Source organism: Mustela putorius, unplaced genomic scaffold (genome assembly GCF_011764305.1).
Source record: "Mustela putorius furo isolate JIRA1106 unplaced genomic scaffold, ASM1176430v1.1 tig00000095_pilon_pilon_pilon, whole genome shotgun sequence".
NCBI classification, from domain to species: Eukaryota; Metazoa; Chordata; class Mammalia; order Carnivora; family Mustelidae; genus Mustela; species Mustela putorius.
This window is the reverse complement of record NW_025421280.1, coordinates 30,763,127-30,777,721: the sequence shown is the minus strand read 5'-3', so window position 1 is coordinate 30,777,721 and position 14,595 is coordinate 30,763,127. Positions and strand designations below refer to the sequence as shown.

General features: G+C 39.6%; 1 protein-coding gene across 1 annotated transcript; it reads right to left on the bottom strand.

The window, feature by feature from the left end:
• Nucleotides 1-5,561: 5,561 nt before the first annotated feature.
• On the bottom strand, nt 5,562-6,530 carry LOC101671436 (olfactory receptor 7A10-like). Its single transcript, XM_004781398.1, has one exon. The coding sequence runs from the start codon at nt 6,528-6,530 to the stop codon at nt 5,562-5,564; it is 969 nt and encodes a 322-aa protein (XP_004781455.1).
• Between the last annotated feature and the right edge of the window lie 8,065 nt (nt 6,531-14,595).

Genomic DNA, 14,595 nt, shown 5'->3' with positions numbered 1-14,595 from the left:
AAAAGACAACTGACAGAATGGGAGAAGATATTTGCAAATGACATATCAGATAAAGGACTAGTGTCCAGAATCTATAAAGAACTTAGCAAACTCAACACCCAAAGAACAAATAATCCAATCAAGAAATGGGCAGAAGACATGAACAGACATTTCTGCAAAGAAGACATCCAGATGGCCAACAGACACATGAAAAAGTGCTCCATATCACTCGGCATCAGGGAAATACAAATCAAAACCACAATGCGATATCACCTCACACCAGTCAGAATGGCTAAAATCAACAAGTCAGGAAATGACAGATGCTGGCGAGGATGCGGAGAAAGGGGAACCCTCCTACACTGTTGGTGGGAATGCAAGCTGGTGCAGCCACTCTGGAAAACAGCATGGAGGTTCCTCAAAATGTTGAAAATAGAACTGCCCTATGACCCAGCAATTGCACTATTGGGTATTTACCCCTAAAGATACAAATGTAGTGATCCAAAGGGACACATGCACCCGAATGTTTATAGCAGCAATGTCCACAATAGCCAAACTATGGAAAGAACCTAGATGTCCATCAACAGATGAATGGATCAAGAAGTTGTGGTATATATACACAATGGAATACTATGCAGCCATCAAAAGAAATGAAATCTTGCCATTTGCAACAACATGGATGGAACTAGAGCGTATCATGCTTAGCGAAATAAGTCAAGCAGAGAAAGACAACTATCATATGATCTCCCTGATATGAGGAAGTGGTGATGCAACATGGAGGCTTAAGTGGGTAGAAGAATAAATGAAACAAGATGGGATTGGGAGGGAGACAAACCATAAGTGACTCTTAATCTCACAAAACAAACTGAGGGTTGACGGGGGGAGGGGGTTTGGGAGAAGGGGGTGGGATTATGGACATTGGGGAGGGTATGTGCTTTGGTGAGTGCTGTGAAGTGTGTAAACCTGGTGATTCACAGACCTGTACCCCTGGGGATAAAAATATATGTTTATAAAAAATAAAAAATTAAAAAAAAAATAAAAAAAATAAATAAATTAACAGAGTAACCATATACATAAAAAAAAAAAATCCTTGAGGAAAACACAGGCAACAACCTCTTCGACCTTGGCTGCAGCAACTTCTTTCTAGGAACATTGCCAAAGGCAATGGAAGCAAGGGCAAAAATGAACAATTAGGACTTTATCAAGATCAAAAGCTTTTTCACAGCAAAGGAAACAGTCAACAAAACCAAAAGACCACTGTCAGAATGGGAGAAGATATTTGCAAATGACATATCAGATAAAGAGCTAGTATCCAAATTTTACACCCAAAGAACAAATAATCCAATCAAGAAATGGCTAGAGGACATGAACAGACATTTCTGCAAAGAAGACATCGAGATGGCCAACAGACACACGAAAAAGTGCTCCATATAATTCAGCATCAGGGAAATCCAAATCAAAACCACAATAGATACCACCTCACACCAGTCAGAATGGCTAAAATTAACAAGTCAGGAAATGACAGATGCTGGTGAGGATGCGGAGAAAGTGGAACTTTCCTACACTGTTGGTGGGAATGCAAGGTGGAGCCACCACTCTGGAAAACATCATGGCAGTTCCTCAAAAAGTTGAAAATAGAGCTACCCTATGACCCAGCAATTACACTACTGAGTATTTACCCTAAGATACAAATATAGTGATCTGAAGGGGCACATGCACCTGAGTGTTTATAACAGCAATGTCCACAATAGGCAAAGTATGGAACGAACCTAGATGTTCATCAGCAGAGGAGTGTATAAAGAAGAAGTGGTTATATATATATATATATATATATATATATATATATATATATAATGCAGCCATCAAAAAAATGAAATTTTGCTATTTGCAATGACGTGGATGGAACTAGAAGGTATTATGCTGAGTGAAATAAGTCAATCATAGAAAGACAACTATTATGTGATTTCCCTGATATGAGGTAGTGGAGATGCAAAGTGGGGGTTTTGGGGGTAAGAAAAGAATAAATGAAACACGATGGGATCAGGAGGGAGACAAACCATAAGAAATTCTTAAACGCATAAAATAAACTGAGGGTTGCCCGGGGAGAGGGGTAGGGAAAGGGTGGTGGGGTTATGGACATTGTGGAGGGTATGTGTTATGGTGAGTGCTGTGAAGTGTATAAACCTGGCAATACACAGACCTGTGCCTCTGGGTCTAATAATACATTATATGTTAATAAAAAATAAAAATAAATAAATAAATAGAATGTTAAAAAAAGTGACCCTCATCATAGAGATAATAACCTAATAGGTAGTCAGCTACATGACCAAGGCCTGATTGGCATGACTCACCACACCCTTAATACTTGTTAGTTCTGCAAAGGAGCTCATAAAACCCCTAAACCTTAAAAACTCTGGGGCCCACCCTTGGGTCCCTTTACTCTTTGGGAGCTTTATTCTGTTGCTCAATAAACTTTGCTTTGCTGCCTACCACTCTTTGTCTTGTCTATTTTTTCATTCTTCAAAGCAGTGTCACCGAGATCTGTGGTTAACTAAAGGGACAGAAATCCTATAACATTGGTGTGTGGACCACTCTTTGATTAACAAAACTGTGATCCTGCATGAGAGATAGGTATAGGGTTAGTTTTAGGCATTCTTCACCAAATATTGTCATTGCACAAAATTTTGAAGAAAGAGTATATTCACTCATTCTTTTTTAAAATTTCTTTTCAGCGTAACAGAATTCATTGTTTATGCACCACACCCAGTGCTCCATGCAATACATGCCCTTCCTAATACCCACCACCTGGCTCCCTGAACCTCCCACCCCCCTCCCCTTCAAAACCCTCAAATTGTTTTTCAGAGTCCATAGTCTCTCATGGTTCATCTCCTCCTCCAATTTCTCTCAACTTCCTTCTTTTTAAAAATTTATTTTATTTTTTCAGTGTTCAAGAGTCATTGTTTATGCACCACACCCAGTGCTCCATGCAATACTTGCCTTCCATAATACCCACTACCATCATCTCCCACCCCCCCCCCTCCAAAACCCTCAGTTTGTTTCTCAGGGTCCACAGTCTCTCATGGTTCATCTCCCCCTTGAATTTCCCTGAGCTCACTTCTCCTCTCCTTCTCCCAATGTCCTCCATGTTATTTCTTATGTTCCACATAAGTTAAACCAGATGATAATTGACTTATTATCAGTTATCTGACTTATTTCAGATAATTGATAAGATTGACTTATTTCACTCAGCATAATTTCTTCAAGTCCCATCCATGCACCCCATTGTTCATAGCATCAGTGTCTACTATGTTGATATTTTATCAGAGACTAAAAGCAACATTGTCTTGACAATAGTCCAAACTCCAAGGTCCTGTAAACTTCATATACAGAAACTCCTTAGAATTTTATATTATCACCACCCACTCCCTCCACAAACTCCAAAGTACTGAATCAGTCACTGCTCAAAATCCTGGTTCACCTCTCTCTGCCCTTGGGTCCTAACCCTGTGGTAAAGTGAAAGCATATTTTTGCGCCATGAAGTGTCTCAAGAATTCTCTCTTGACCTTTTCACTTGGCCACCCACATAATAATGGAATCCCATTTGCCAAGGGCAGCTTGTTATACAGCAAGAGCTGACTGACACAATAATCCAAATAAACAGATCTGAGGCAGTTAGAGCAATTGCTGCATTTTATTTGTGGCATATTATCTGAGCAACGAGGAGAGAAATCATAGTCATTCTGTTATTCAAGTTTCTTTTCAATGTTTTATAGACAAGTGATTATATTTGGACTGTTCCTGTTCACTGGGAGATTTGAAAGATGTGCACATTGGTGCAGAAGAACTGGTGACCCTGAACCGCACGACTGGCAGGACATCCAGCTCTCCTCTGGTGTCCTCTGATCATCCACGGGGAAGAGACTTCTGAGCATGAAGGATGCACAAAATGGATGATACTGATACTGTTCATTCACAGTCCCTTAGCAACTGTGACAAATATTAGGAAAAAAGCAATATTTTGTGGAACAATAGAAAGAGTCATATAAGTGGGCAGTGCTGAAAGTTTTCAAGTAAAAACAGGAAGATAATTTAGTGATAAAACAAAGAAGACTCTGACCCTTCAACTCAATAAATAAATAATCTCCCTCAGTTGTAGGCACCAATCTTCCACGCTTTGATCAGTAGATGCTCAGCATTAACTCTAATGTAAAAGAAGAAAAAAATTAAAAATGAATATTTTGTTTAGTAAAAAAATGAGTGTTTTAAAATTGTGTTTCATACATTTGTGGTCATCCTGACACTAAAACATATCAGGTCAATCTGTTTATTCAAATTTTCCTTTCCATGTAGACTGCCCTGGAGAGATATATTTGATAATCAGTGTGGTGGCTACCACAGTCTTCCTGGACACTATCTGAATCAGAGTAAAATCAGGATACCAGTTAGAAAGCACATGCTTATGGAGTAGGTGCTGGCATTAAGCTTTGGATTTCTGAAGCATCCATTTCAAAGGCAACCTTGTTGAGTAAACACATTGTCAGCTGTGGGACACTATTACCAGGTAAGCCCTGAGGTTTCCCAAGCCATGAAATACCTCTTCAGAAATCCCTGGATAACCTCCATACTGACACATGGATGGCCTTGCTTTCCCCTTCAGCACCTAAATTCTACTCATAAAAAATTGGCCTATAAAATGTGAAATCCACAAATCTTTAACCTCTCTTGCCATGTTCACCAATAAAGGCATGTCCCTCAACACCACTCTCTTCCTTTCAATGCCTCTCTCTCTCTCTCTCTCTCTCCTCTAACACTCCCCTGAATAGTCTTTGGGCTCCCCCTCTGCCCCCCAGGACCCATGAGTAATAAACCTGGTTTTGTTAGAGTTCTATAATGGGTGTTGCTGAGGTGTGACTTGCAATCACAGTAAGAACCCAAGGCCTGGTGCAGCCAGAGCAGAGGCTCTGGTCAGGGAATCATCTGTGGGAATGTCCACAAGCACAGAGATGTGGGGGAATGTCTGGGCTCTCCTAGACTGAGCATTCATGTCAGTAGCCTGACTGTTTAATTGACTTAAACAGAACAATGTTAGATTCAACATTCACAAGAAAAGTAATGAGGATAGATATAGAAAAACCCTGACAGACTCAAGAGAAAACTATGGTTTTGTATTTTAATCTATAAATAGATTATGTAAAGGACTTCATGGCCAAGTATAGTTTCTTCCACATGAAAAATATAATTCATGATTACACTTTTGGGATATCTAGAGAAAATTTACTTAGCATGGTATAAGTCATTTGAAATGAAATTATTTTTAAGAAATCCAACTTGCCCAGTATAAGATACAGAAATTTCTAGGCATGTATGACCAAGGTTGGGGAAAATATTAGAATTTTATGAGGACAGATAAAGGGGAAACTGTATATCAGAGAGAGCAGAACTTAATAGAATGGGTTTTGTAAATGTATGGAGAATTTGAATTCAAACAAATGAAAATCCAGGAAATAAGCAGAAGGAGCAGATTCTAATTCCACAGCCCAATAGAAGAATGGCAGTTCCTGGCTCTGAGTCTGTGATCCCTGAATTCATGGGCACTTCTTCAGCCCCAGGGTGATAGGCACATACAACACTAGAACCCCAACAATTCTTTTCAGAGTCCTATATATGTCTCTGTTCCTTAGGCTGTAGATGAAGGGGTTCAACATAGGTGTGACCACCGTGTACATCACAGAGGCTATGGCACCTGAGTGAGAGCTCTGGGTAGCAGCAGAACCAAGGTACACTCCCAGGACTGTAGAATAAAATAAGGAGACAACTGAGAGGTGAGAAGCACAGGTAGAAAATGCTTTATACTTGCCAATAGCTGATGATATTCTACATATGGAGGAAACTATCTTAAAGTAAGAGTAAAGGACTCCGGCCACAGGAGGACAACCCAGAATCACAATTCCGAAATACATCACCATGTCATTAAGAAATGTGTCAGAACAAGCATGGCCGACCACCTGATTGATTTCACAGAAGAAATGGGGTATTTCCATGCCTGTACAGAAGGATAGCTGCAGCAACATTAAGCTCTGTAACAAGGAATTCAGAACACTGATGAGCCAGGACACCATGACCAGCAATCCACAGAGCCTGGGGTTCATGATGACTGTGTAGTGCAGGGGGTGACAAATGGCCAGAAAATGGTCATAAGCCATTACTGTCAGGAGCAAATTCTCCAGGAATCCAAACACATTAAAAAAAAAAATCTGGCTGATACAGCCTGCGTATGTTATTGTTTTTCCCTGAACCTGGATGTTCCACAGCATCTTAGGGATGGTGGTTGAGGTGAAGCAGATGTCTACAAAGGACAGATTGGCAAGGAAGAAGTACATGGGAGTGTGGAGGTGGGATGCAGAGCCGACAGCCAGGATGATGAGTAGATTTCCAAACCTAGTGATCAGGTACATGGAGAGGAAAAGTCCAAATATGAGGGAGTGAACTTCTGGTTCCTCTGATAATCCCAGAAGAATAAACTCTGAAATTTCTGTATCATTACCTTGTTCCATCTGGTGGACGTGACTACCAGGGGAAAAAAAAAATAACATAATAATTTTCAACAAACAGATCTTAATTAATTAATTAATTATTAGCATTTATTTTTCTTTCATTACTTAGGTTTTATTTAAATTTCAGTTAGTTGATGTAAAGTATAATATTACTTAAAGGTGTGCAATATAATGATTCAACACATCCACAAACCACCTGGTGCTCATCAGAAGTGTTCTCCTCAATTCCTACCAACTATTTCCTTATCCTCCACCACCATCTTTCCTCGGGTAACCAGCAGTGAGTTCTCTGTAGTTAAGAGTCTGTTTCTTTATTTCCCTCTCTCCCTCCCTTTTTTCCTTTGCTCATTTCTTTTGTTTCTTAAGTTCCACTTGAGTTAAAGGAGGTGGTATTACTCTTTCTCTGAATGACTTATTTCACTTTACATAATACTCTTTACCTCCATCTGTGTCAGACAAATGGCAAGCATCATGTTTTATGTCTGACTCTTATTCCATTATACATATAAAATATACCACATACTCCTTATCCATTCATCAACTGATGGATGCTTGGGTTGTTCCCATTGTTTGTCTATCGTAGATAATGCTGCTATTAACATTGGGGAATATGTATCCTTTTGAATTAGTATTTTTGTATTCTTTGAGTAAATACCCAGCATTGCAAATGCACGATCAAAGGGAAATTCTATTTAACTTTTTGAGGAACCTCCTTACAGCTTTCCAGAATGGCTGCATCAGGTCGCATTCCCACAAGCAGAGAAAGAGTATTCCTCTTTTCCACATATTCACCAACCACTGTTATTTCTTGTGTTGTTGACTTTAGACATTCTGAGAGGTATGAGATGATACCTAGCAGTTTTGGCTTATAGCAAATGGGCATTATAAACAAAGTGACATACTATAATTTATGTTTTGCCATTAGTAAGAAATATATATATATTTGTATAGATCTGATCCCACTTAAGGGATGTTACCTGACATCTCCAAATAGGAATTCCTGCCCATTCAGCCTTTGCCCTAAGAAGGCAGATATTACAATTTTAATTAGAAATGTCTTCCTGCATTTGAGGAATACATGTTGAGTTCTGCAATCTTCTAGACAAAAAACACAGGGTGCTGAGAAAGAACAGTCCCTACATCCATTGGGTGAATACGTAGGAGTGCAATTGCTGGATGTAGGGTAGTTCTATTTTTAACTTTTTGAGGAAACTCCATACTGTTTTCCAGAGTGGCTGCAACAGTTTGCATTCCAAACCAAGAATACAAAAGTGTCCCCTTTCTCTGTAACCTCACCAACACCTGCTGTTTCATGTGTTGTTAATTTTAGCCATTCTGATTGGTGTGAAGTGTTATCTCATTGTAGTTTTTGTATTTAGAGTATGCATATATATTGTATATATGTAGTGATTTGTATTTCACTGATGAGGAGTTATGTGGAGCATCTTTTCATATGTTTGTTAGCCATCTGTATGTGTTTTTTTTCAAAATTTTTCTATTCAAGTCTTCTGTCCATTTCTTAACTTTATTATTTGTTCTTTGAGGTGTTGAATTTGATAAGTTCATTACAGATTTTGGATACTAATTGTTTATAGATATGTCTTTTCAAATATCTTCCATATTCTGTAGGTTGTTCTACTATATATTTACTCAAAGGATACAAAGACCTCAATGTGAGACAGGAATCCATCAGAATCCTAGAGGATACCATAGGCAGTAATCTCTTTGATATCAGCCACAGCAACTTCTTTCAAGATATGTCTCCAAAGGCAAAGGAAACAAAAGCGAAAATGAACTTTTGGGACTTCATCAAAATCAAAAGCTTCTGCACAGCAAAGGAAACAGTCAAAAAATAAAGAGGCAACCCATGGAATGGGAGAAAATATTTGCAAATGACAGTACAGACAAAAGGTTGATATCCAGGATCTATCAAAAACTCCTCAAACTCAACACACATGAAACAGAAAAACATAACAAAAAATGGGCAGAAGATATGGACAGACATTTCTCCAATGAAGACATACAAATGGCTATCAGACATATGAAAAAATGTTCATCATCATTAGCCCTCAGGGAGATTCAAATTAAAACCACATAGAGATATTACCTTACACCAGTTAGAATGCCCAAAATTAACAATACAGGAAACAACATGTGTTGGAGAGGATGTGGAGAAAGGGGAACCCTCTTCCATTGTTGGTGGGAATGCAAGTTGGTGCAGCCTCTTTGGAGAACCGTGTGGAGATTCCTCAAGAAATTAAAAATGGAGCTTCCCTATGACCCTGCAATTGCACTCCTTTGTATTTACCCCAAGGATACAGATGTCGTGAAAAGAAGGGCCATCTGTACCCCAATGTTTATAGCAGCAATGGCAACGGTTGCCAAACTATGGAAAGAACCAAGATGCCCTTCAACGGACGAATGGAAAAGGAAGATGTGGCCCATATACACTATGGAGTATTATGCCTCCATCAGAAAGGATGAATCCCCAACTTTTGTAGCAACATGGTCGGGACTGGAAGAGATTATGCTGAGTGAAATCAGTCAAGCAGAGAGAGTCAATTATCATATGGTTTCACTTATTTGTGGAGCATAACAAATATCATGGAGGACAAGGGGTGTTAGAGAGGAGAAGGGAGTTGGGGTAAATTGGAAGGGGAGATGAATCATGAGAGACTATGGACTCTGAAAAACAATTTGAGGGGTTTGAAGTGGTGAGGGAGGTGGGAGGTTGGGGTACCAGGTGGTGGGTATTATAGAGGGCACAGATTGCATGGAGCACTGGGTGTGGTGAAAAAATAATGAATACTGTTTTTCTGAAAATAAATAAATTAATAGCTGTAATAAAAAAACCCACTAATTTGAAAAAGTACATGCACCCTGATGATTACAGCAGCATTATTAATAATACCCAAACTGTGGAGAGTGTCTAATGTGCACTGACTAATAAATGTATATTACTCAGCCATTAAAAGAAATGAAATTTTGCACTTACAATTACCTGGATAAAGCTACAATATATTATGCTAAGCAAAATAAGTCAGTCAGAGAATGACAAACACCATATGATTTCACTCCTGTATGGGATTTAGGAAAACAAAGCAAGCAAACATAGTGCTTTAAAAAAGAAAGACACTCTGGAAAACAGCATGGAGGTTCCTCAAAAAGTTGAAAATAGAGCTACCCTACAACCAAGCAATCACAGAAGTGGGTATTTACCCTAAAGATAGAAATTTAGTGATCTGAAGGGGCATGTGCACCCAAAAGTTTATAGCAGCAATGTCCACAATAGCCAAATTATAGAAAGGGGCTGAATGTCCATCAACAGAGGAATGAATAAAGAAGATGTGGTATATATATATACACACAATGGCATACTATGCAGCCATCAGAAGAAATGAAATCTAGCCATTTACAATGATGTGGTTGGAACTAGAAGGTATTACACTGAACAAAATAAGTCAATCAGAGAAAGACAATTATTATATGATTTCCCTGATATGAGGAGATTGAGAAGCAGAGTGGAGGCTTTGGGGGATAGCAAAGAAAAAAATGAAACAAGATGGGATCAGGACTCTAAGTCTCACAAAACAAACTGAGTGTTGCTGTGGGGAGTGGTGATGTGAAGATTTCATGGTTTCATGTGGTTGGGTTATGGACATTGGGGAGGGTACGTGATATGGGGAGTGCTGTGAAGTGTGTAAGCCTGATGATTCACAAACCTATACCCCTGGGTCAAATAATACATTATATGTTAATAAAAATAAGTAACAATAAAAAGAGAGAGAGGGGCAAACCAGAAACGGACTCTTAACTGTAGAGAATAAACTGAGGGTTGCTGGAGGGAGGTGGGAAGGGGGATGGGTAAAAAGATGATGGGGAAGAAAGAGGGCACTTGTTGTGTTTATGAACACCAGATATTGTATGGAAGTGTAGAACCCACATTCAGATACCAACTTACACCAGCTAGAATGGCAAAAATTAACAATGCAAGAAACAATAAATTTTGGAGAAGATGTGAAGAAAGGAGAATCCTCCTACACTGTTGCTGGGAATGCAAATTGGTTCAACCACTTTGGAAAACAGTGTGGAGTCTCCTCAAAAAAGCTGCTTTTTTGAAAGAATCAATAAGATCGATAAACCATTGGCCACACTAATCCAAAAGAAAAGAGAGAAAGCCCAAATTCATAAAATTATGAATGAAAAGGGAGAGATCACAATGAACACCAAGGAAGTACAAACAATCATCAGAAGTTATTATCAACAGTTAGATGCCAATAAGCTTAGCAACCTAGATGAAATGGATGCATTCCTGGAAAACTATAAACTCCCAAAATTGAACCAGGAAGAAATTGACAACCTGAATAGACCGATATCTAGTAACGAGATTGAAGCAGTGATCAAAAACCTCCCAAAAAACAAGACCCCAGGACCTGATGGATTCCCTGGGGAATTCTACCAAACCTTCAAAGAAGAAATAACACCTATTTTCCTGAAGCTGTTTCAAAAAATTGAAGCAGAAGGAAAACTTCCAGACTCTATGAAGCCAGCATTACCCTGATGCCCAAAACAGGCAAAGACCCTACCAAAAAGGAGAATTTCAGACCAATGTCACTGATGAATATGGATGCTAAGATTCTCAACAAGATCCTAGCAAACAGGATCCAACAGCACATTGAAAAGATTATCCACCATGACCAGGTGGGATTCATCCCTGGGCTACAAGGATGGTTCAACATTCGCAAATCAATCAATGTGATAGAACAAATTAATATGAGGAGAAGAACCACATGGTCCTCTCAATTGATGGAGAAAAATCATTTGACAAAATCCAGCATCTGTTCCTCAAAAACTTAAAACAGAGCTACCCTATGACCCAGAAATTGCACAACTTGGTATTTACCCCAAAGATACAGATATAGTGAAAAGAAGAGCCATATGCACCACAGTGTTCATAGCAGCAATGGCCACAAGTGCCAAACTGTGGAAAGAGCAGGGATACCCTTCAAAAGATGTGATCTATATATACAGCTGAATATTACTCAGTCATCAGAAAAAATGAATACCCAACTTTTGTATCAACATGAATGGCACTGGAGAAAATTATGAGTGAAATAAGTCAAGCAGAGAAAGTCAATTATCAAATGGTTTCACTTACTTCTGGTGCATAAGGAATAACGTGGAGGACATTAGGAGAAGGAAAGGAAAAGTGAATTGGGGTAAATCGGAAGGGGAGATGAAGTATGAGAGACTTGAACTCTGAGGAACAAACTGAGGGTTTTGGAGGGGAGGGAGGTGAAGGAATGGGTGAGCCTCGTGGTGGGTATTAATGAGAGCATGTATTGCAGGGAGCATGGTGCATAAACAATGAATCTTGGAACACCAAAAAAATTTTTTTTTAAAAAAGGAACTGTTAACAATCTGAGGGGTCTGAAGTGGCGGGGGGGGGGTGGAAGGTTGGGGTACCAGGTGGTGGGTATTATAGAGGGCACGGATTGCATGGAGCACTGGGTGTGGTGAAAAAATAATGAATACTGTTATGCTGAAAATAAATAAATTAATAAAAAAGGGAACTGTTGAATCACTAAATTCTGCATCTGAAACTAATATGGCACTATCTATTAACTAACTGGAATTTAAATAAAAACTTGGAGAAAAAAGAAAACTCCATATAATCCAATGATGAAGAAGTAATATATATTATTATAATTATATATAATAACATATATAATATATATACACACTTGTATATATACACGTGTGTGTGTATGTATATATATATATATATATATATATATACCATATTAGATTGTGACAGGTGCTGTGAAGGGGAAAAATAGTATAAAAAGGAGTTTATGAAAGAGTGTTAAGTTTTAAAAAGAGTTCAAGAAGACCTACAAAGGAGGTGACATTTTAATAGAGGCTTCCAGAAAACACTAAGCAGGAGGAAGGAGGAAATCTGGGTTAGGTGTGTGTCCTGAAGGGAAAACAGAGCAAAGGCCCTGCAGAAGGCATATATGCAGATTTCAAAATGAAGTCAGTGCAGTGAGGGAATGAGCCAGAGGGAGAGTAGTGACAAGTGGTGACAGAGAATGTTGAGGACAGAGGTGGCTTTCCTGCCACTGATGGGAATCCTTCCTTCACATGGTGTTCTTTGCATCTTATTAATTGTGCCCAATGTATTCCGTGAATACAGATGAATCCTTTCCTTATTTCTATCCATTTTTTAACATTATGGCATTTAAAATTCGCATATTGGAATATATGAACTCTGGTACTATTGCCCTGAGGACTGCTATGCCTCAGAACACACACTCACACTTACACAGACACACACACACACTATCATTGGCATGCACATGAACACAGTGCAATATGGCATCCTGGCACTATGTTACTATCATACTTTTCTTGCCTTTAACCACAATAATGTTGAAAGAAGTGAGAGAAGGTAAGCTGTCAACATCAGGTTGCCTTTGTCCTGAAGACTGTGTAAATAGTACTTAAATTCTAGTGACTAAGCCCCTAATGGACATGAAAACATGGGCTCCATTTCAATATGATTATCATGTAGCCTGTATTTATTTTTTAAATTTAAATTCAATTAGCCAACTTACAGTATATCATTAGTTTCAGATCTAGTGTTCAGCAAATTATCAGTTGCATATAACACCCCAGTGCTATCACATCACATACCCTTCATAATTCCCATCACTAATTGTGTCCTGTACTTAAAGAAACAGAAGAGGGGAGGAGTCAAGATGGCGGAGAAGTAGCAAGCTGAGACTGCTTCAGCTAGCCGGAGATCAGCTAGATAGCTTATCTAAAGATTGCAAACACCTGAAAACCCATCGGCAGATCGAAGAGAAGAAGAACAGCAATTCTGGAAACAGAAAAACAACCACTTTCTGAAAGGTAGGACCGGCGGAGAAGTGAATCCAAAGCGACGGGAAGATAGACCCCGGGGGGAGGGGCCGGCTCCCGGCAAGCGGCGGAGCAACCGCGCACAAAATCAGGACTTTTAAAAGTCTGTTCCGCTGAGGGACATCGCTCCAGAGGCTAAACCGGGGCGAAGCCCACGCGGGGTCAGCGTGGCCTCAGGTCCCGCAGGGTCACAGAAGGATCGGGGGTGTCTGAGTGTCGCAGAGCTTGCGGGTATTGGAACGGGAAAGCCGGCTACAGAGACAGAGCTGACAGTAAGCTCGCAGCTCCGTGTTACCTTGAACCGGTCGCAGGCTCGGTGAGCTCGGAGCGCGGCCGGAGGTCAGGCAGACGGGAGTAACTGGGCGCTGTTCTCTGAGGGCGCACTGAGGAGTGGGGCCCTGGGCCCTCGGCTCCTCCGGGCCGGAGACCAGGAGGCCGCCATTTGTATTCCTGTCCTCTGGAACTCTACGGAAAGCGCTCAGGGAACAAAAGCTCCTGAAAGCAAACCCGAGCGGATTACTCACCCCGGCCCCGGATAAGGGCGGTGTAATTCCGCCTGGGGCAAAGACACTTGAGAATCACTACAACAGGCCCCTCCCCCAGAAGATCAACAAGAAATCCAGCCGAGACCAAGTTCACCTACCAAGGAGTGCGGTTTCAATACCAAGGAGAGCAGCAGAATTCCAGAGGAGGAGAAAGCCAAGCACGGAACTCATGGCTTTTTTCCTGTGATTTTTTTTTTAGTCTTGCAGTTAATTTAATTTTTTTCTTTGTCATTTTTTTTTTTTTCTCGCCTTCGGGTAAAATTTTTTTTTTTTAACTGTTACCTTTTTCTTTTTTAACGATTTTTTACTAGTTTATCTAATATATATATATATATTTTACATTTTTCTTAGGTGTTTTCTTTTTTTAAAAATTCTTTTCTTTTCTTTTCTTTTTTTTTTCTTTTTCTTTTCTTTTTGTTTTTTTCTTTCTTTCTTCCTTTTTGAACCTCTTTTTATCCCCTTTCTCCCCACTCACGATTTTGGATCTCTTCTAATTTGGTTAAAGCATATTTTCCTGGGGTTGTTGCCACCCTTTTAGTATTTTACTTGCCCCTTCATTTACTCATATCTGGACAAAATGACAAGACGTAAAAATT